The following is a 19,444-nucleotide window of genomic DNA, read 5'->3' on the forward strand; positions in this document are numbered from 1 at the left end:
CCTTGGGTCATGATTCCCTTAGTTTTTCCTCGCCAGTCTCCAGTGCCGCTGGGCGCGGCAGCCCCTCTCTCCTCCCTCTCTTGTACTTGATCATCTACAATAGCAAAGTCATACTTCAGTCTATTGCATTGCTTGCTTCTTGGCTATTATATCAACACGAGTAACTAAACAAGATAAACAATCGAGAACAAAGGGTTCGTTTGTCAATCGCTAGGAAAATCGATAGCTAGGAAAATCGATAGATAGAAAGGTATTAGATCAGGAGGTGCCAGCTGCCGGGGACGTTTCCTTTGGGGAGGCGTGTTGGGAGAGCAGGGACCAACTAGGCTGCTAGAGGGTCTCTTCTAGTGCGAGGACCTGTATTTAATCGAGTTTTGTTAGCATCCAGGAATACACCAGGAAGTAAAGAGTTGAGCGGTGGGTTGGAAATGGGGCAAGGACAGAAGGGCTAGCAAGCTTACCAAGGCGGACCGCGTGGGAATATAAACCTGTAGGTAGTTGCGGCGGCCGTTCCACTCGAAGTCGGTGGTGAAGAAGCGCGTCTCCTTGTCGTTGCGGCCGAAGCCGCCGAAGGCCTTGTCGTCGCTGTCCAGCACGATGCGGTAGGTGCCGGCCTGGTCGACGCCGACCCGGTAGTCCGTGAAGCTGTTGGTGGGGTGGAAGTTGAAGATCCAGAGGAGGCCGGCACGCTCGAACACGAGGACCTTGTCGCCCTCGTGCTTGAGGCTGACGTACGCCTGCGACGCGTGCAGCCAGCCGTACTTGTCCTCGGTGAGCTGCATGGCGCGGTCGAACTCGTTCAGGAATTGGTAGCGCAGCAGGTGGTCCTCGGTCAGGTTGAGTTGACGCCGGGCGTACCAGAACGAGTTGTTGTTGCCCGCGCGGGGAAAGTCGAGCCACTCCGGGTGGCCGAATTCGTTGCCCTCGAAGTTGAGGTACCCCTCGCCGCCGAGGGCGTGGGTGACTAGGCGGAGCAGCTTGTGCAGGGACATCCCGCGTTCGATGATTGGGGTCAGTTCGGTGAGGATGGACATGTGCGTGTACATCTCCTTGTCGCAGAGCCACATCATGAGGGTCTTGTCGCCCACGAGACTGGTTTGGAGCCAGATGCATTAGTGGAGCTGCTCGTGGGAGGAGGATTGAATGAAGGATGTTTCAGTGGTACAGAGGTGGCAGACTCACGCTTGATCGTGGCTCTCAGCATAGGCAATAGTTTTCTCGCCGTGGCGGCGGTTGGTAAGGGTGAAAGCCAGGTTGCCAATGTCCCATTGGTCATCGGACTTCTCTTTCAGGAGCTTGATGTACATGTCGGGAATGGCCATGGCGAGACGGTAGTCAAAGCCAACTCCACCCAACGAGTGAGGTAGACACAAGGCTGGCATGCCCGATACATCCTCGGCTACCGTGATGCAGTTGGGGTAGATGTTGTGGAGCATCTCGTTAGCAAGAGTCAGGTACATGACACCCTCGTCGTCGACGGCGGGCCCAAAGTACTCGTGATAACCGCCAGAGAACCCACTTGTTTTAAGTTAGTCCATGTATTGCGAATGGAGTGGTTGGGGGTGGACGCACGTTCCAATACCGTGATGCGTATACAGCATGCTGGTAACACCATCGAACCGGAATCCATCAAAGCCATACTCCTCCATCCAGAACCGCAGGTTACTCAAGAGGAAGCGCAGCACCTCATGGTGTCCGTAGTTGAACAGACGACTGTCCCACAGATCATGCTGGCCTTTCCCTCCAGAATGGAAGTATAGGTGGTCCGTGCCGTCAAACATGTTCAGACCATCCAGCACGTTCTTAGAAGCGTGACTGTGCACCACATCCAGAAGCACCACGAGACCCAGGCTGTGTGCGGTATCGACCAGCTCTTTCAAGTCTTCCGGCGGGCCGTAGCGACTGCTTGCCGCGAAGAAGCTGTTGACCTGGTAGCCGAAGCTGGCGTAGTACGCGTGCTCCATGATGGCCATGAGCTGGATGGCATTGTAGCCCAGATACTTGATCCGAGGCAGCATGTTCGTGGTGAACTCCTTGTAGGTTGCCACCTTGGTCTCCGGGGAGGAGATCCCGACGTGCGCCTCGTAGATGCGCAGACTCTCGGGCTTGGTCGGACGTTGGTGCTTGAAGTGATACCGCTCGGCCTCGGGAGGGTTCCAGAACACCGACTCGTAGGTCGGGGATACGGTCAGATCTTGTACGACGCGCTTGATCCAGGCGGGTATACGGTAGATTCGCTCCCCACCGCGTGTGACCATCGTGATCTGCGATGCGAGACATCAGCCTTATCGTGCAATAACATCACCGGGGGAGGGTCCTGGTTCAGCCGCACCTTGATCTTACTATCGTGCGGGATGGCTGGTGCGCCATCCTTAGCCGGTACTATGACCTCCCAAATGCCAAAGTCATTCTGCTTCATCGGATTTGCCTTGATGTCCCAGTTGTCTGCCCCCCATTGTTCAGTAATTCGCTTCCATGAATCTCAGGGAATAGCACCTAGACGTACTGAATTCGCCGACTAATTGAGCTTCGACGGCTCCGGGCGCCCACTCCCTGTAGATAATATCCCCGTTCTCGGCGACATTGAGGCCGAATTTCTCATAGCCCTATCGGTTTTCACCCGATGGTTTTGGTCAGTGTCAGTGGAATGCGGGACGATCGGAGATGATTAGTAGAATAAGGTAAGGTATTTCGATCGGACTCGCGATCAGCTCGCGGGATATGGTGTTTGACGGAGAAAATAAAATCAAGAAAGTACCCTGCTGAACTTCTCCAAGCCACCCTCATGGTCATTGATCGTTTTGACCCAATGCTCGACAAACTCGAATCTACGTTTGAGGGCGTCACGGTGCGGCTCGAGCCATGGGTCGAGCTTGATGACACCTGAATCAGAAAGGTGAGCAACGATCAGCATGCTTCAGATTATGAAGGGAGTTTCACTCACCGGTGCCATCTGCGGGTGCTGAATCCGATGCCATTGGAAGGGTTAGAGAGATGTGGTGATGCTTCGGATGGAGAAACCGAACTGAAGTAAAGCCAAACGAACAGCGTCCAGCCCTAAGCCTGAGAAGGTTGAAAAGAGTTGGGAAGGTTTAGATCGGATGGGAAGGCAGTGCTGGAAAGAGAAAGAAAAAGAAAAAGAAAAAAAGACAAGGAAGACAGAGGGTGGGAGGGGGAGGCGAAAGAGCGTTGAGGAGGGGAGGAGGGGAGGAGGGTAGCTCCAAGAGCACATGCGGGGGTGGCAGCAAGCAGCAAACAATCTAAGGACGGTCGAGGCCAAAGCTCCCTTCTTCCCTCATCTGTACAGAGTCTAGTGCGGGATTCATTCCTGCTTCGGAGTTGCGGGTGACAGTGACATCACCCCCGCTTGCTGTAAGCCCTGGCACTTTCCCGTCGGTCGGCAGGTGGGCTAATTTTTATCTTTAAAAGAAAAGAAAAGGACTCTGCTCTTTTCCCTTTATCGAATCAATATTAAATTGTTGGAAGCAGTCACACTACTCGATTATGTTGAGATGTGAACTGGCTCAGTGTCAAGATCCATGTCCAAGCTCAGGGGCGATAAGGTTACATCCAGGCACCGGCTGGAACCACTTCCCGCATGCAGCAAGCAGCAGCAGCACACCAAACAGGGTCGCGAGACAATTCAATTGATTTTTTTTAATGCTATGTGTTAGATTATACTAAGTGGGACAGACTTGCAGAGACACTTGACTACTGCAGATTCTCCCTCCCTGTCAACTTTTTCGGGACAATTGCTGTGCAACCAGGCTGCTAACCTCATTTCACAGCAGAAGTTAGAAATCGATCTAACATCCTAAGCGTTGCAGCCACCCACACCCTCCTCCCGAGACTGGCCCCATCCCTGTCCCTGCTGCCACTGACCCCCCTGGTGATGCTTGCTAGAGGAGCTGGACGAGCTGGACGAGCTGGGGGCACTGGTAATCTGTTCTTGAGCGCTGCTCACAGCGGTGGTGGCAACAAACTCAGCAGCACTGGTGGCCGCGACGTACTCCGAGGTGGAGGACGAAGAAGACTTCACAACGCTGGTAGCCGAGCTGGTAGCCGAGCTAGTAGCACGAGCTGCGCTGGTCGCAGGGGTACCGTGGCTAGCGCCAGAAGAGGACAAGGACATCAGGGCGCTGTAGGGAGTAGCGCCAGGGTAGAAGGAAGTGGGGATGGTAGGGATAGGAATAGAAAGGGTAGTGTCGAAGGCCGCAGTCAGATCGCCGGCCATCGTGGTGGCGGAGTAGCCCGAGGGAGCCGAGCTCACAGTGGTGGTGGAAGCGGAATAGGCGGCGTGGTCGTCACTGTCTTTCAGACAGAATCCAGATCCATAGGCACTCTGGCAGGAGTACCACTGCACGCTGCCCTTCTCAGTCCACATGGCGAAATCCTCAATGGTGATATCGTAGCAAGGAGCACCGGTAGGGCAGATCATCTTGATGGGTCCACGGGTCAAACCGTATTCTTCAGTGCCCTTCCAGTTCTTGATCGTGAAGTTGCTCATCTGGATTCCATCGCCCTCCACAGTGCTCATACTGGCCCACGCACTGTCGATATCGAGGGAGTAGGCGTTACCGTGACCTAGTTAGCGAAATTATGGTTAACACTCGTTTTCGTAGTCAGTGAGGCAGCGTCTTGAGGCATACCAATGAAGTTCTCAAGGACAACGTTCTCGATGAACCCACTTCCGCCATTGCTCTTGATCATCATCATGTTGTTCGAGTTCCAGGTGTAGATGTTGCGGTAGGTGATATCGGTGACGTTGGTATCGGTTCCGAAGGAGCCCATACCGCAGCCACCACTCCAGTTGCAGTAGATGTTCTCGACCAGGATGTTGTGTGCCGGGCTCTGCAGGTCTCGTGAGGATTTTTATCTTTGATATGATATAAGACATGGGGTCATACCTTGATCGTGACGCACTCATCCTTGTTCGTCACTTCGACCTATATGTCGCCATTAGCCTCAGTCAGTTTGCGAAACTGGACGATATACTCACATCGTGGATCCAGATGTTGTCACTCCACACGTCAATGCCATCAAGACCACCGTGGTTACCACCACGAATGGCCATGTTGTAGACTTCACCATTGGTGCAAGTATCGATCGAGAAATGGAAAGCAGGCGAATCGACCAGAATGATATCGTGAACCGAGAAATCCGTCGTATCCCACACGCGCAGCAGGCGTGGGCCGGAGTAGTTGTTATCCTTGTGTAGCTCGTAGCCCAGACCCTGGATGGCACCCTTAGAGTTGCTGCTGAAGAGCTCAAAGTCGCTGGTGTGCTCGATCATGATCATGTTTCCGCCCTCCGTGCTGTCACGGTAAATGGTACCGTCCAGCTGCAAGGCCCAGGCTGAACCTCCGGCCAGTTTGACCCAGGTGGACATCGCATAGTCACCCTCGGGGATGTAGACCAAGCCGCCCGTCTTGCAGTCGGCAAAGGCAGAGGCCAAGGGAGTGCCCAGATCGGTGGATTTGTCCGCCTTGGCTCCGTAATCGAGAACATTACAGGTTTTGGTGGCAGCCTTGGTACTGGCCGAGGTCAAAGGTCCAACAGAGCCGCTCAACTGCGCAGCAGCGAGAAGGGGCGCCAGGCCCACGGCGGCAAAAAGAGAGAGTTGGTCGACAAGCATGGTGCCGTGCCGATTTGGCGATAGAGAAGCGAAAAGGAACGAAAGAAACAAAAAAAAAAAATGACACCGAAAAGAGTGTGATAGAGACGTCTTTCAAAGAGTGTACATGAAAAGAAAGGAAAGTGAGAGGATGTATCACCGAGTCCACGTCAGTGAGCCTTTGCCTCCTTCTTTATATCAGAAAGCATTCCACCGTAGCGGCCATTTGCCGACAGCGGCTTGCCGTTTGAGCTAACCGCCTTGCAGCCGCTAACGATTCTTCTTTAAGTCGCGTGGAGAGTGGAAGCCAAGAAACAGGAGACATCTCGGTCGTCGTTAGTCGATAGACTACTCCCCCATCGATCGAGTAATGCTATTCTTGACAGCACACAACGGGGCAGCTTGCCCAACTAGGCAAAACCTGGACCAACTTAAAACCATCAGCGTCGGCCATACACTTGGCGCGATGGAGTTCACGGAGCCACTATGGAGAGCCAGGTCCTAGATTTGGAGTATGGCGAGCAGGCTCTGGTCCCTGCCTCAAACAGATTAAATCCCCCCTCGTGGGCGCGGGTTGACGTCGGGTAAATCAGCATGGCTTGAGCTTCAGATTGTCTTCAGATACGGAGTTCAAAGCACCGTGTTCTCCTAGTTTTGAACAAATCGAACGTATCTAACGTGTTTATTTGTGATGTACATTGAAGAAGTTATAACAAGATGGAGCAAGAGTAGTAGTGGTAGTGAAACGATGAGATGAGAGTTGAGCATGGAAGGGGGAAAAGGCAAGTTGCTAGTTGCCGAAGCCGGGAAGAATCGCAGTGGCCGATGGATGGATGGCCCGCTCACCTGAAACACCAGAGCCATTTAGCCCTACCCCAATAACAACTTGCAAAATCCACACCCATTCCTCCGATGGTCATTGGAGGCTGGACGTTGCTCAGGGGCCGAACTGCTCGTCAGAACTTACTCTCCTGGTCACTGATCACTATGCAGGATCGCGGAGGATGGATAATTCGTGTCTGTTCCGGGTCAGCCAAAGTGGTCAAACCTCCTTAGGGCTGTCGAGCTCCATCGTTCAGACGTCCGCCTCAATCCCCGAAACAGATCGGCGGTGTAGCTAGATACGCCGTGAAGTGTGCGACAGACGCGGTGGGAATCACAGTAATTCGTAAAATTAGATTAAATCTATATAGTCTGGGGGTTCTCCCAATATATGCAAAACCGACACGCCGGCAGGCTCGCAAAGATACACCAGAATGGAATAGATACACTGTAGCTTGCTCGTTGCTATACATGGTCGGTCACCCATCGGGCCATCACACCGACGTTATCGAATGAAAAAGGGTATCTGGAACAAGTTCAATGATGTCGTGGTGTCCACCAAGCATGGTCCCCTAAGCAAAGTAAGAGATGTGTTAGTCTCGTTCAATTTCTTTCCCCATACTTGCGGAGCCAGCAACACTCACCATTTACAGATTGTCGCCGACAGTGCCGACAACAGCGCCGACCGAAGTGCCAACACCAGGAAGTCCGAGGTTACTGACGAGGCCAGCAACTTCAGGAGACAGCTGGATGAGGAGATAGGAGCCATCCTGACCAACAACGGTGAGGAGCTGCTCGACGGGGGTGCTGAGATCCTTGAGAAGGTCACCAATGTTGCCAGCAGTCTTGACGATGCTGCCAACCGAGGTTCCAACACCGGGGAGACCGAGATTGGCGACGAGGGAAGCGACAGAGGGGCTAAGCTGAACGAGAAGGCGCTTGGCGTTAGGGCCGGTGACCTCAAGAACGTTCTTAACCTGGGGGGCAAGATCCTGGACAACCTCGCCGTTGGAGCGCTTCAGGTTCTGACCCAGAGTACCGACAACGGTTCCGACTGGGGTACCGACGCCAGGCAGGCCAAGGCTGGAGACAAGAGCGGTAACGGAGGGGTCGAGCTGAATGAGGAGAGCGCCGCCATCCTGACCGACAACGGTGAGCAGACCCTCAAGGGGTTGAGCGAGGTCAGTCAGCAGGTCACCGAGGCTAGAAGCAGACTGAACGACGCTGCCAACAGCGACTCCGACGCCGGGGAGGCCGAGGCTGGAAAGAAGACCAGTGACATCAGGGCTCAGCTCGATGAGGAGCTGCTTGGCATCAGGTCCAGTAACGGTGAGGATCTGCTTGACATTGCCGCTCAGGTCCTGAACGATATGGCCGCTAGCAGAGCCGGCAGCAGCAGAGGGAGCAACAGCGCCGCTAGAGATAGAAGAGCCGGAAGAGGAGAGAGACTTAGTAACCTGAGTGAGCTCAGTCAAGCTGCCGGCAGGGGCGGCGATGGTGGAAGTGGCCAGAGCGGCGAGAACAGTGAGGAAAGCAGCCTTCATTGTGATGATATGTGTGATAGGAAAAAAAGAGAGAGAAGTATGTTGATTATGGTATTAAGTATTCACAAGGAATGACAGGAAGTTGGACTTCGAGAAAGAGTGAATGATTCGTTGCTGGATGAGAAAAAGAAAAGAGAAGAATTGGTGGTGAAGACCGTCTTTATATGCCAAAGCTGGATTGGCAATTGATCCCGATTCACTTGCCCTGGCTCTCTGCTTTGACGAGGGCCTAGGAGTGTGGGATGATGATGGATCGACATCAATTGCCTAACCTGTAGCTTCTGCTCAGGAGAGCGAGAGAATGGAGATGACGAGCTGCCTCATTGTGGATACGGATTGGCATAGGATAATGATGATCATAGTCTGTTTACCCTCTCAGGCTTTACACCGTTTGGACTTTACCTGTGATCATCAGGTACAGTCGAGTGAAGACATATCATGACCTGCGTTTGCTGCTTCTTGCTTGCATAGTCATGATTTCAAGACGTCCAAACACAATGTTAAAGGTGAGCAGTGAAATGAACTCTGGGCTTCAGAAAAGCTCACGACATACGGCTGGTGGTGAGCATCAAGCAAGGTACGAAATGAAGTCGATTGCTCAATTATCACAGTTCGCGAGGTCCCGCTGATCTTCACTCAAATCGCATGCAGCCTTCGGAACAAATCCCGCCACTGCCATTGTGATCTGCGTTTTGTTTACTGTCCCACCACGCAGTGGCTGAAAGCCACACTTTCGGATCAAAGGAGCTTTTCCGAGGCGATGCTGAGATACTACTGGCTTGAACGATACACATACCTTTCTTAGTTCAAGCTAGAAACTCGAAACGCTGTGATGCCGGATAGGAAGCCGAAATAGCCTAGGACATTTGAGTAAGTAGCAAGAGCACAGAATCCATGCAAACTCGGCAGACGTTTCTGAATCGAGCGACTGCAGCCAGAAGTTCATTCGTATTCATCATCTTGGGATGTATGTAGCTATATGCATCTAGCAAGTAAGTTGGTATACCGTTTTCTTCTACGGAAACGACGATGCAGTATTCTATGCGCCAAGAATGAATGGACCCTGGGAGCTAGGAGCCTGCTTTCCAAAATCCAATCAAGAGAGACGCTTAAATGCGATTCATGTCTCTGAACCAGCTGAAATAGCCTAGCAGCTGCCGAGCCGTCCCTGAGAACCCTTTCTCCACGAAGGTGGAGATCTCGAGGGTAGGAAACCACGGATTGTGCTCGTATAGTCTACAAAATGATCGACCTTGCCTGTCAGCGGCTGTGTGACCAATCCAAAGACAAGGTCAACTCGGCAGCAGTCCTTGCGAACATCTCCGTGGTCTCCACATCCCGACAATAGGGAAATATAGCCTCCCAGGGCAGCAAATGCAGCTCGAATCTCGAGGACGATTGACTTTGCTAGTGGCATGCCGCTACCGTGATTAAGGTTTCGCCTTCCGCACCATACAGTACCCAGTACGTAGAATGGAGCACAGAGCCGTGTATTGAGTAACTTATGGGAAGGATAGGGGAAGTGGCTGGAGTTGCGGCAGCTGCCGATCAGGGTGAGAACGGGGATGTCGTGCTCATATTCGCTAACGCTCTTTAGAAACGTCATTGTGATCCGCTATGTGGTGAGAAGTATCGGTTGCGTATTTTCAATCTGTGGTTGCCTGACAGCAAATCAGAGACGTAGTCGACTGGTCCAGCAGGGGGCTGTACTGTAGAGTGATTGACACAGAGTTGGGTCAAGGTTGAGCACGTTGGCAGGCAGAGAGCGCTCTTCATGTTACAAGCGCAAGAGCAGTACCACGTGGAGGGGCTGCAGATTCTGGGAATGGAGCACATCCCAGGGGAAGGGTAAACAATAGTTTATCAGGGGAGCCAAAAGGCGTCATTGATCAAGCATTGGAATTATGATCTGCTCTGGGGTGGTGGACTGGAGTGGACTGGAGGTGATCGTGCGTGAGGTTGCTTGTTTCGAAGGCGCTAACCCAGGTAGCTTTCATGCCTTGGAGCCTGAGATGGGAACCACCCATAGGCCCTGCTCCCACTCGCACCCCATTAACTTACACGTCCCCTTCACAAATTTGGTCAAATTAACAAATCCTTCAACAGATCCACGAGACAATAGGTGATTCAACATATCCTGATATATACTTGGTACGTATGTACGCCGCAATTTACTTACAAGTTCGGTCGTGCTTGTGTAGGGTGCCCGGTTAAGGGGTTTCCGAAGTCCCGAACAGTTGCCGATTAACTCGGCGATCTTCTAGAACTACCTGGTGATCGACCATTTTCCCTCCTCTGCCTCCTCCTAGCACATCCGGCCGCTTCTCTGGGGCAGATCGTATTAAGATGATGATCAACACGATTACAATTGTCTGCACTGGGTCACGATTTTGCTCCATAACACTAAGAACAAATCTGCAACGCCTGCTTTACCCATTTCTAGTCAAGTCCTTTGTCTACTGACGGAGTAGATGGTTGGGTGAGAATTACTCGTGTTGACCGCAGCCTCATTCTGGTCCAAACTCTACCACCAACAAAGCTGTGCTCAGAGCGGCCCTGATTCGATCAGAAAAACATATTACTATCATGTTCATGAAAAGGTTTTATCAGCATTTATGAAGCCGGACTTGGGGGCAATTCGCCAGTGAACCAGCCACTCGCCATCTGCCCAAGTTCAAAGTCCAGCGTTCCACCTTCAGCGAATATGTCCTCCCACGCCAGCCAGTTCTTCTTCCAGTCCTTCCCATTCAACTTCAGCGACTGCACATAGACATTGCCTCCGCCATTGCCGTCACCGCCAGTGGCAGTGACGCCCAGTGTCTTTCCCTCTCCAAGATCGATGGTAAGGGATTCAAACCAAGGGGAATGGATCAGGAAAGTAGACTGCCCAGTGATAGGGTACAGCCCAATCATGTTCCACAGTATCCAAGTCTGCATAGCACCTGCGTCGCTATTTCCAGGAAGGCCTGACGCACTCGTACCGTAGTACGATGTAGCGACACTGCGCGATCGTGCAACGGACAGATCTTGTCGGCCGATATAATGATATAGGTAAGGGACGTTGAACATGCTAAACACTTAAGTCAGTATGCTCTCCCATGATGTTCATCTGAGGGCAAGGACTTACGGTTCGTTCGTTGGATCGAAAATGATTCCGCTAGAACCACTGGCCCCTTCAGTAAACATGGTGTCAAGCCGCTTCTGTACGGTTTCATTTCCTCCCATCCACTCAATCATCTTCTCCATATCATGGATGGCATTCAAAGAGTATGCCCAGCTACTGGCCTCATAATAAGGATCGTCCCAGTAGCCACTGTCACCCAAGGGATCGGTCTCCATGAAACCTGTCTCATTGCGAGGAACCACAAAACCAGAGAACCCAAGCGAGGTCTGCTCGGGATTCCAGTGGTTGCGCCAGTTACGCGACCGGTTCAGATACTTCGTCGCATCGTCCTCCTTCCCCAACCCCGAGGCTACCTGGTATAGACCGAAGTCATTACAGGAATATTCCACCGCCCGTGTGACTGATCGGGAGTATCTGGGTGTGATGAACCCTAAGCGAAGCCAGTCTGGTAGCGCACCTCGTCCTTCCTTGGTCGAGGAGTCGGGAGCCTGGGGATCGACCGGGGAATTGGCAGGGGTCACCTCCGCATCTTTGACCATCGCCTTGTATCCATCTTCCCAGTTCACGGCACCACGTACCCCCTTGACATAAGCATCTGCAAGGATGTTATCGGCATTTGAACCTCCCTGAGAGCGCCCGTTATAATTGGAAGAGCGAGCGTCCGGCATGTAGCCTTCAAAGCGCCAAATATCAATAAGTGACCGTATTTGCTCCTCATAGGCAGTTGGCTGCAGAATCTGCATGAGAGCAGTTGAGCATCGGAAAAGATCCTTGAACCGTGTGAGCGATGCACTTCTGTATCGGACTACCTAGGGAGATACTCACCCAAAACGTGAAAATGTCCTGATAGTACGGTTCTGAGGACGACCATCCAGGGTTCTCGCCCGTCTGGTTAGTCGGAATCAAGTGCATGAAATAAAGCGATGTATACAGCAGTTTGAGAGTCGTTTCATTGGTGTTGCTGGTTGTCACCTTGGACAAGACCTTGGACTCCCATTCCATTTGAGCTTCGGCAACAACAGAGGCAAACTCTTTGTCTTCGGGTATCTCATCATTGACGTTCCTGCAGGCCTGTTCAGTGCTAATCCAAGATATTCCTACTCGTGATATCACAGAGGTGTCCTGGAATGTGTACACCGCCCCAACTCGAGTCGAGCCTGAGCTAGACGATGCGAAGCCGCTGTTCTGTCGAACACTTCCATCTGCATCTGTCCCCACATAGGTTCGATTACTGATAGGATCAGCATCGAAATAACCACCTGGTCTTCTATGAGCTCTGTTCCAAGGATTGTTGACGCAAGGAGGAGGGAGTGGGCATACAAAAATAGATCGACCAGTCAGGTGAGCGGTTCCAGCCATTATCATAGACACCATGACCTTCATAGTGCCCGTCCGGGAAGACAGTGATGTTGCCGCCTTTATAGCCCTGACTCAGTCCCATCCCTCTATAGGACGGCAAGACATGCGAAACATCAATGAGAACGTTCGCCATGGAGCCCAGAGGGAAGGTATAGCGATAGATTCCCGCGTGAGCGGATGCACTCAATTGCACCACCGTCCCCTCGGAAGTCTGGGCTTGGTAATAGCCCACCGTTGCTTTGTCCGTGCCTGTACGGCCGACGGTGATGTTGGAGAGCGGGTTCGTGATGTGCCCTGTGAGCGGCAGCTGCGAGACTGTGCCGTACTTGGGTGCACCGCCTGTGCCTTGTTCGTGCATCATACTAAACCCGGAGAACTCGCCATTGGGCAAGTAGCCGGAGTAGGCGTCTGTCCCGGAGACGTAGAGGTCAGGACCCAGTTTCACCATACCAAACGGACGCGCAACGCCAGGAAAGTCGTTGCCGCCATTCTGCGTGCCCAAACTGGAATACACCACCATTAGCTGTCTCCCCTTCCTTCCGTTTGACTCTCAACGCGGGGTCAGTACGAGAGCTCGGACTACTTACAATAGATCTACATGAGAAGTCAAATTCGCAGACCGCACAACCGGTCCAAGCACGGACCAAATCAGAAGAGAGTGCCAGCAGCCCATTGCCGAAGTGACTGAGGGGCAACAGACAGCCAACAAAGATTGTCTTGGGTTTTCGATTTCTTTGCCCACTTAGGAAGAAAGACTCGGGATTTTATCCTACAAAGGAGTGGACGCAGCTAGTAGTAGTACTAGCTAGCTAACGGGTTTTCTGGTCGTCCATCGGACCAGCTTTCTCTTCGTCAAGATACAGGCACTGACATCAGAGACAGTCGCGAGGGCGGGGGATTGAACGCAAAGATTCGGGATAGACAGTAACGATTGGAGTTCCTTGAAGGAAAGCGTCGATCATGGTCAAGTACTTGATGATGTGATGGGGAGGGGGTTTAATCCTTAATCCACTGAGTGCATTGGAATTCAGCACATGCGGCGGTCACCAGCAAACGACTCTGGACTGTCCCTTATAAGAGTGCCCCATTCACTGGTCAGGAGCAGGACATCACTGTGTCCGTGTGGGGAAGGAGGGGGGACAGCAGAATGGGACTAAACCAAGGGACTGCTGCACTATAGATATAATCATGCATCCATAGTCTATCGGGTGCTTGCAAAGGTGGACGGCAGGCCCTGAATGTGAGCTCATCACACGGTAGGCTTCTAGACTGCAATAGTACATCATTGAGAGCAAGTGTGAGGGCAATCATGGCCAATAGCAAACCGGACGGAGAAGAAAGGAACGTCAGGAACACATTCCTGACTATTTTGTTGTAAACTGTGCTGGTATGTCCTGTCCTGTCTATCAAGGGATAGAAAGGGGGGGGGGAAGGGCGCCGAAAACCCAGAATGAATGGAAATCAAACATGGGAATCCTATAATACATGATTAGGTGCACCTCAGTCTGCAGAAATCAGCCATACAGATCCAATTCTCATATCAGATCCTCTTCCAAATGAATGCTCAGGGTACCTAGTATAAGTTTTAGGGCCAAAAAGACTCAAGAATAAGACTCCCGCCGGGTGGGAAGATCACGGATGAGCCAGTCATAGCCCAAAAAGAAGCACATGGCCCCGTCCTCACCCTTGACTAGACTAAAGTACGACTATAGTGTCTTTAAATGGCTGCCCAATGTAAGTCAGCTCTCCCTTTCGAGTCCCTTTCCCTTAAGTTACTCCCTGCTTCAGGTTTTCCAACCTTACTATCGTATGTAGTCATCCTTCAGTCCCTTGTCTAACTAGGTAGTCCAAATCACCATCCGCCCTTGCTCGGGTGCGGTGCTGAGTCGACTATAATGGGATTTTTTCCCCTATGATACCACATGGGATCCCGGTCAGTCTACTATACTCATAATTCGCTTCGGACCAAACTTTGCAGATGATCAGGACCTGTGCCTGGCCGGTCGTCCAGTTCTGTCCCGTGGTTTTGTGTTCATCCGACGGGAGAGTTGACTGTTTGTTTGGTTTTCTGGGCCAATGATTCGGCCACATGCTTCGGTGACTCCCGGTCAGGGGGAAGATGAGTCTCTATGGTGATTATGTAAATTCTGACTAAGAAGAGATCCCGCGATGCTGGCACCAAGCCGGTAGTACCCGAGGTAGACTTGCAGGCGTGATTCTTGTAGAATGTCTCAATGCATGAGAAGCTGGTCATAGGAACTACATCACTGTGCTGACGGCTGCTGCTGTATGATGGAAATATTCATAGCAAGGCTGTTGTAGCGAAGAGGGAAAATGCTCGCTGGTATTATGACTTTGCCGTGTTAGTAAGAGGCCAATGAATATATATATTGTTGGCAGCAAGATTCCGTCCCGCTTGTTAGGCTGTTGATGTAGTAGTTTTGGAGCCTCTCTGATTTGATATGTGCCTCTACGTTTGCTAACATAATTGATTCGATCAGTATTCTAGAAGAGAGTTCAACGGACCTACCATATACTACATTACCACCTGACTTCCTCTCTTTTCATCTCAGCATCTGGAGGACAGTTGATCTCGTTACCCCAGCTCTTCTCCCGCCGAATGAGCAGTCGGTGGGATATGACAGCGCCCGAATACACCTAATTTAATCTCAGCCACAGTGGCTGCTAGATGCCAGTGCTCCGAGCCAGGGCAGCCCTATGACTCCCTGTGAAGTGTACGCAACAATCGCACTTTCCTGCTGGCATGCATCCATATGATGCTCAAGCGGGCGCTTCCCTCCTCGGCGGCAGACGATCAGGAGAACCTCCCTGTATTGCTAATGAAGTTTTGAAGCCGAGATAGTTCGTCGTCATCGTCATCGTCCGGAGAATTCTATGCAGTGATAACGATATTGTGATCTTGCATGGTAGTTGTCTTTCTTGCAAGCATCGTCGGCTCCGTAATTTCTGTTGTTGACATTCACGCATTAGCTTCAGGTACTGTCATCTAATGATGAAGAGAGCGGGATTACCTGTCCTTATCTGGCTCCATACTCGTAAGCTCTTGGTCGAGGTTTTTCGCAAACAGTGTATTAGATGGATAAATGTCTAGCTGGCCAGAGTGTTGCATGGTAATTGGCATCAGTAAATGTGTCTTTCTCTCATACTCCACACAAATTTGAATTCGTGAGAGGGGCACGTTTGCAGGAAGATCCTCTGAAGCAAGAAGGACATGTGAATGTACTCTGTACTATACGAGTTGGGCAAAGTATATTGGAGGGAAGAAAGCGGTAGGAATGGAAGAGGACGAAAGTCGAGAAAGAGGGAAACCTGAGAAGGGGAAAGGGCAATACACCGTACTCCGTACTCCGTACGCACCATCATGCAAAGCAGACTCGCTTTCCTGATCCGCGGTAGTTGAGAAATCACCTTTCTGACACATACGAAGGGCACAGCTACCCCATCATGTCAATGTACGCTTCTAGAAGATGATTCTGACATGTTATCCTCCAGTCCAGATATTTCTAAGCAAGCATCTTCACAGACATGCCCCAATGGGATCTCTTCGGCTCCTCGCTCTTCGAGAAGTACGACGCTGGCAGTCTGAAGCCATATGGTAGAATTGCTTTACAACAACGATCTCGAAGCGATCTAGAATAGATGATAATGAGACTTTCACAGAATTCTCGAAGTGACACGGCGCGATTGCTCAATCCGATCTGAGCCCAGGCGCACTCCCACCCACACAATCAACCTGGCCGTCTGATAGCACATCTTCGTGCTCGCATATTACACCCAAAGACGACTTCTGTGGGCCAAAGCGTCGCGGCTAGCGATTATGCAACCGATTCTGCTTGGTTGTGGCAAGGGCCGTCTGACAACCAATCTCACCAAAAACATGGAGCTTTTGCCTCCCAAAACACATTCCAACAGATAACGAGGCGTCAATCAGATATTCGGAGGACCGGAAACTTTCTGGTCTGGCAATTACGAAATCACCGGCAAGCCGGATCCAATCCTTGACGTGGTCAAACTCGGCTCGCGATTAGGCATCGCAACTCTTCACCACATCAAACGTGGCTTGCTTCAAGCCACTGGGCGTGAAAGGAAACTCAATTAAATTCGCACATCATCAATTCCAGCCTGTGACTACCTTGCAATAATGCCAAGCTTTCAGCCACCTTCGCCCTCCAGGGCCTTTCCCTCGCAGCTCACCGGTAAACCCAGAACCGGATAAATTGATTATGAATCTCATACGTTCGAGAGAAGACTCGGCTCGTATATAAGGGCCCTAGTCGGAGTTGATCCAATGAAAGAGCAATGATAAGCCTCCAACTCTGGAGAGTACACCGACTTCTGCGTCACTCGGCTAGGATCAACGAGGTAGTCTCTTCTTACCCCTCTCCGAGGTCAGGGTGTGGACCAAATATCCTGGTGATTGAGTGTCATCATGGATGCACACTGGTCGGCAGACGGCGGGTGCATGCCTGGTTTGTGGCATGATATTACCCTGGAGGTGCAGCTGGGGAAGCTGAACGAGTCGAACAAATTCTGGTGGTGGCACTCTAGCGCGTGCAAGCGAGACTCATCAGTGGACGGAAAATCCCGCTATCACCTCCGCACAATTTCTCCGGATGTACCCACAATCCCCCGGAATTGCTCGATCAAGTAGATGGTGCGGGGAGGAGTTGGGGTCGGTTCTGCCCACTTGCAGCTTTCGTCCACTACGCCGATGCTCATTCTTCTCCGTCACCCCTCAACTCGCCCCCCCGACACACTATACCTGCTTGGCTCGGCTGCATGACGCTTATTTAGCTATGCGGATCCTCTGTCTTAGTCAGTCTGGGCAGCATGGCCCTATATAGCCAGACCACCTCTGGTTGAGATTTCCCGGACTTTTCTTGAGAGTTCTGAGAGGGAAGGGCCTGTGTCTTGTGTTGCCAGGATTCACCCATCAACTCACAACCTACAAACAGAAAGTGACCATCAAAATGGGCCTCTTCAAGAACTATCGTATCTATGTCCTCACGGCGGTGGCCTATTCAGGCTCGCTCCTGTTCGGTCCGTACTCTCCTGTCTCTTTAAACCTGGCTTTGACTGACCTTCGCGTGTGCTAGGCTTCGACACTGGTGTGATGGGTAGTGTCCTTGCCCTTGACAGCTTCAAGAACGACTTCGGCCTTCCCACTGACACAACCGGTTTCGCGTCCGCCAAGAACTCACAAGTGTCCTCCAATGTTGTATCGTTGCTGACTGCGGGCTGCTTCTTTGGTGCTATTGCTGCTGCTCCCCTCAATGAGCGTCTGGGCCGTCGCTATTCGCTCATGATTTTCACCTTCATCTTCCTTATTGGAGCAGCCGTTCAGGTGGCCTCCAAGCATGCAATTGGCCAGATCTATGGTGGTCGTGTCATTGCTGGCTTGGGCATCGGGGGGATGTCCAGTATCACACCTGTGTTCGTCAGCGAGAACTGTCCTGCGAGGATTCGTGGTCGGATCTCGGGATTGTTCCAGGAATTCCTAGTCATCGGAAGCACATTCGCTTACTGGCTCGACTATGGCGTTTCTTTGCATATCAAGCCCAGCACCAAGCAATGGCGTGTTCCCGTGGCGATTCAGCTCATTCCAGGTGGCCTCATGTTGATTGGGCTTTTCTTCCTCAAGGAGTCGCCGCGCTGGTTGAGCAGCAAGGGCCGCTTTGAGGAAGCTTTGGACTCTCTGGCTTACATTCGCAATGAGGCGCCTGACAGTGACGCGGTACAGCAAGAAATGGCCGAGATCAGAGCAGCTGTCGAGGAGGAGGCATCTGCCACCGAAGGACTGACTTACAAGGAGTTCTTGGTGCCCAGCAACCTCAAGCGCTTTGCTTTTGCCTTCTGCCTCATGTTCTGGCAGCAATGGAGTGGAACCAACTCCATTGGGTACTACAGTTCGCAGATCTTCCAAACTATCGGACTCAGTGCTACGAGTTCCTCTCTTTTTGCGACCGGTATCTATGGAACAGTGAAAGTCGTCGCCACTGCCATTTTCTTATACGTTGGTATCGATAGATGGGGTCGCAAGCCCAGTTTAATTGGTGGCGCTTTCTGGATGGCTAGTATGATGATCATCCTTGGGGCTCTCTTGGCCTCATATCCCCCCGACACGAACGCCAGTGGTGTCTCTCAGCCCTCCATTGCTATGGTTGTCATGATCTACCTCTACGTCATCGGCTACTCCTTTTCGCTGGGTCCGACCTGTTGGGTCGTTGTTAGTGAGGTAAGTTCCTACTGAGTTTCTGCTGCATCTCAGAGTGGCATAGTTGACATGTGAGACTAGATCTTCCCTACACGACTACGTGCATACGGCGTCGGTTTGGCAGCGACCTCACAGTGGCTCTGGAGCTTTGTGGTGACGGAGATCACTCCCAAAGCTGTTCACAGCCTTGGCTGGAGGACTTTCCTCATGTTTGGCATTTTCTGCATTGGAGCAGGCATTTTTGTCATCATCTTCGCCAAGGAGACCAAGGGTCGCAGCCTGGAGGACATGGACATTCTCTTCGGCGCGGTCAACGAGAACGAACGACGAGAGGCGGTAGAGCACACCATGCACAAGCAAGGCGCCACTCACATCGAAGACATGAACGCGGAGACTGTTCGTGTGCGGAACAGCCAAGACAGGGTCTAGCTGGCTAGGTCTTGTGGCTTGATTCTTTCCCCTGGATACGATTATGACTTTACCGCGGGGGCTGGATCCTTACATAGATATTAGAGGCTATAGAGAGACTTAGAATATCGGGGCTGTTTACATGATCGTGGGCTGGCAGCTTGATAGAGGATACCTATACTTACAAATCTGGATTATCCCAAGCAATTCCAGCAAGCAAGCGTAGCGTTCCATCAGTAAGGTTTCTTTGCTTTTCTTGGTCAGACTGTTCCGAGACATCATAGCAGAGACTCCCCCCTGTTTCATACGGGCTCGTCGTAGTCCAAACGAGGGCCTCA

The 19,444-nt window shown here is 51.8% G+C and overlaps 6 protein-coding genes across 6 annotated transcripts; 1 reads left to right on the top strand and 5 right to left on the bottom strand.

The window, feature by feature from the left end:
• Positions 1 to 108: 108 nt before the first annotated feature.
• On the bottom strand, positions 109 to 3,179 carry BO82DRAFT_358325 (1,4-alpha-glucan branching enzyme GLC3). The gene is made up of 8 exons (XM_025636256.1): positions 2,945 to 3,179; positions 2,759 to 2,883; positions 2,507 to 2,606; positions 2,333 to 2,445; positions 1,573 to 2,264; positions 1,183 to 1,518; positions 462 to 1,092; positions 109 to 357 (listed from the first exon to the last, which is right to left on the bottom strand). Exons 1-8 carry the CDS (start codon positions 2,976 to 2,978, stop codon positions 331 to 333), a joined length of 2,058 nt encoding a protein of 685 aa, XP_025487561.1. The 5' UTR covers positions 2,979 to 3,179; the 3' UTR covers positions 109 to 330.
• Positions 3,180 to 3,634: 455 nt separating this feature from the next.
• rhgB (putative extracellular rhamnogalacturonase) lies at positions 3,635 to 5,738 on the bottom strand. The gene is made up of 4 exons (XM_025632693.1): positions 5,000 to 5,738; positions 4,908 to 4,946; positions 4,650 to 4,851; positions 3,635 to 4,584 (listed from the first exon to the last, which is right to left on the bottom strand). The coding sequence occupies exons 1-4, from the start codon at positions 5,633 to 5,635 to the stop codon at positions 3,815 to 3,817; spliced, it is 1,647 nt and encodes a 548-aa protein (XP_025487562.1). The 5' UTR covers positions 5,636 to 5,738; the 3' UTR covers positions 3,635 to 3,814.
• Positions 5,739 to 7,083: 1,345 nt separating this feature from the next.
• Positions 7,084 to 7,980, bottom strand: BO82DRAFT_423838 (uncharacterized protein; the record flags this gene model as incomplete). Its single annotated transcript, XM_025640268.1, has 1 exon — positions 7,084 to 7,980. The coding sequence occupies one exon, from the start codon at positions 7,978 to 7,980 to the stop codon at positions 7,084 to 7,086; it is 897 nt and encodes a 298-aa protein (XP_025487563.1).
• Positions 7,981 to 8,950: 970 nt separating this feature from the next.
• On the bottom strand, positions 8,951 to 9,995 carry BO82DRAFT_358327 (uncharacterized protein). The gene is made up of 2 exons (XM_025636257.1): positions 9,691 to 9,995; positions 8,951 to 9,641 (listed from the first exon to the last, which is right to left on the bottom strand). The coding sequence occupies exon 2, from the start codon at positions 9,584 to 9,586 to the stop codon at positions 9,128 to 9,130; it is 459 nt and encodes a 152-aa protein (XP_025487564.1). The 5' UTR covers positions 9,587 to 9,641; positions 9,691 to 9,995; the 3' UTR covers positions 8,951 to 9,127.
• Positions 9,996 to 10,306: 311 nt separating this feature from the next.
• Positions 10,307 to 13,343, bottom strand: BO82DRAFT_423841 (alpha-1,2-mannosidase family protein). The gene is made up of 5 exons (XM_025640269.1): positions 13,051 to 13,343; positions 12,425 to 12,966; positions 11,930 to 12,363; positions 11,108 to 11,874; positions 10,307 to 11,050 (listed from the first exon to the last, which is right to left on the bottom strand). The coding sequence occupies exons 1-5, from the start codon at positions 13,134 to 13,136 to the stop codon at positions 10,594 to 10,596; spliced, it is 2,286 nt and encodes a 761-aa protein (XP_025487565.1). The 5' UTR covers positions 13,137 to 13,343; the 3' UTR covers positions 10,307 to 10,593.
• Positions 13,344 to 17,374: 4,031 nt separating this feature from the next.
• On the top strand, positions 17,375 to 19,299 carry BO82DRAFT_358328 (sugar porter family MFS transporter). The gene is made up of 3 exons (XM_025636258.1): positions 17,375 to 17,524; positions 17,581 to 18,719; positions 18,780 to 19,299. The coding sequence occupies exons 1-3, from the start codon at positions 17,455 to 17,457 to the stop codon at positions 19,125 to 19,127; spliced, it is 1,557 nt and encodes a 518-aa protein (XP_025487566.1). The 5' UTR covers positions 17,375 to 17,454; the 3' UTR covers positions 19,128 to 19,299.
• The last annotated feature ends 145 nt before the right edge of the window (positions 19,300 to 19,444 follow it).

Source organism: Aspergillus uvarum (assembly GCF_003184745.1).
Source record: "Aspergillus uvarum CBS 121591 unplaced genomic scaffold BO82scaffold_69, whole genome shotgun sequence".
NCBI lineage: Eukaryota > Fungi > Ascomycota > Eurotiomycetes > Eurotiales > Aspergillaceae > Aspergillus > Aspergillus uvarum.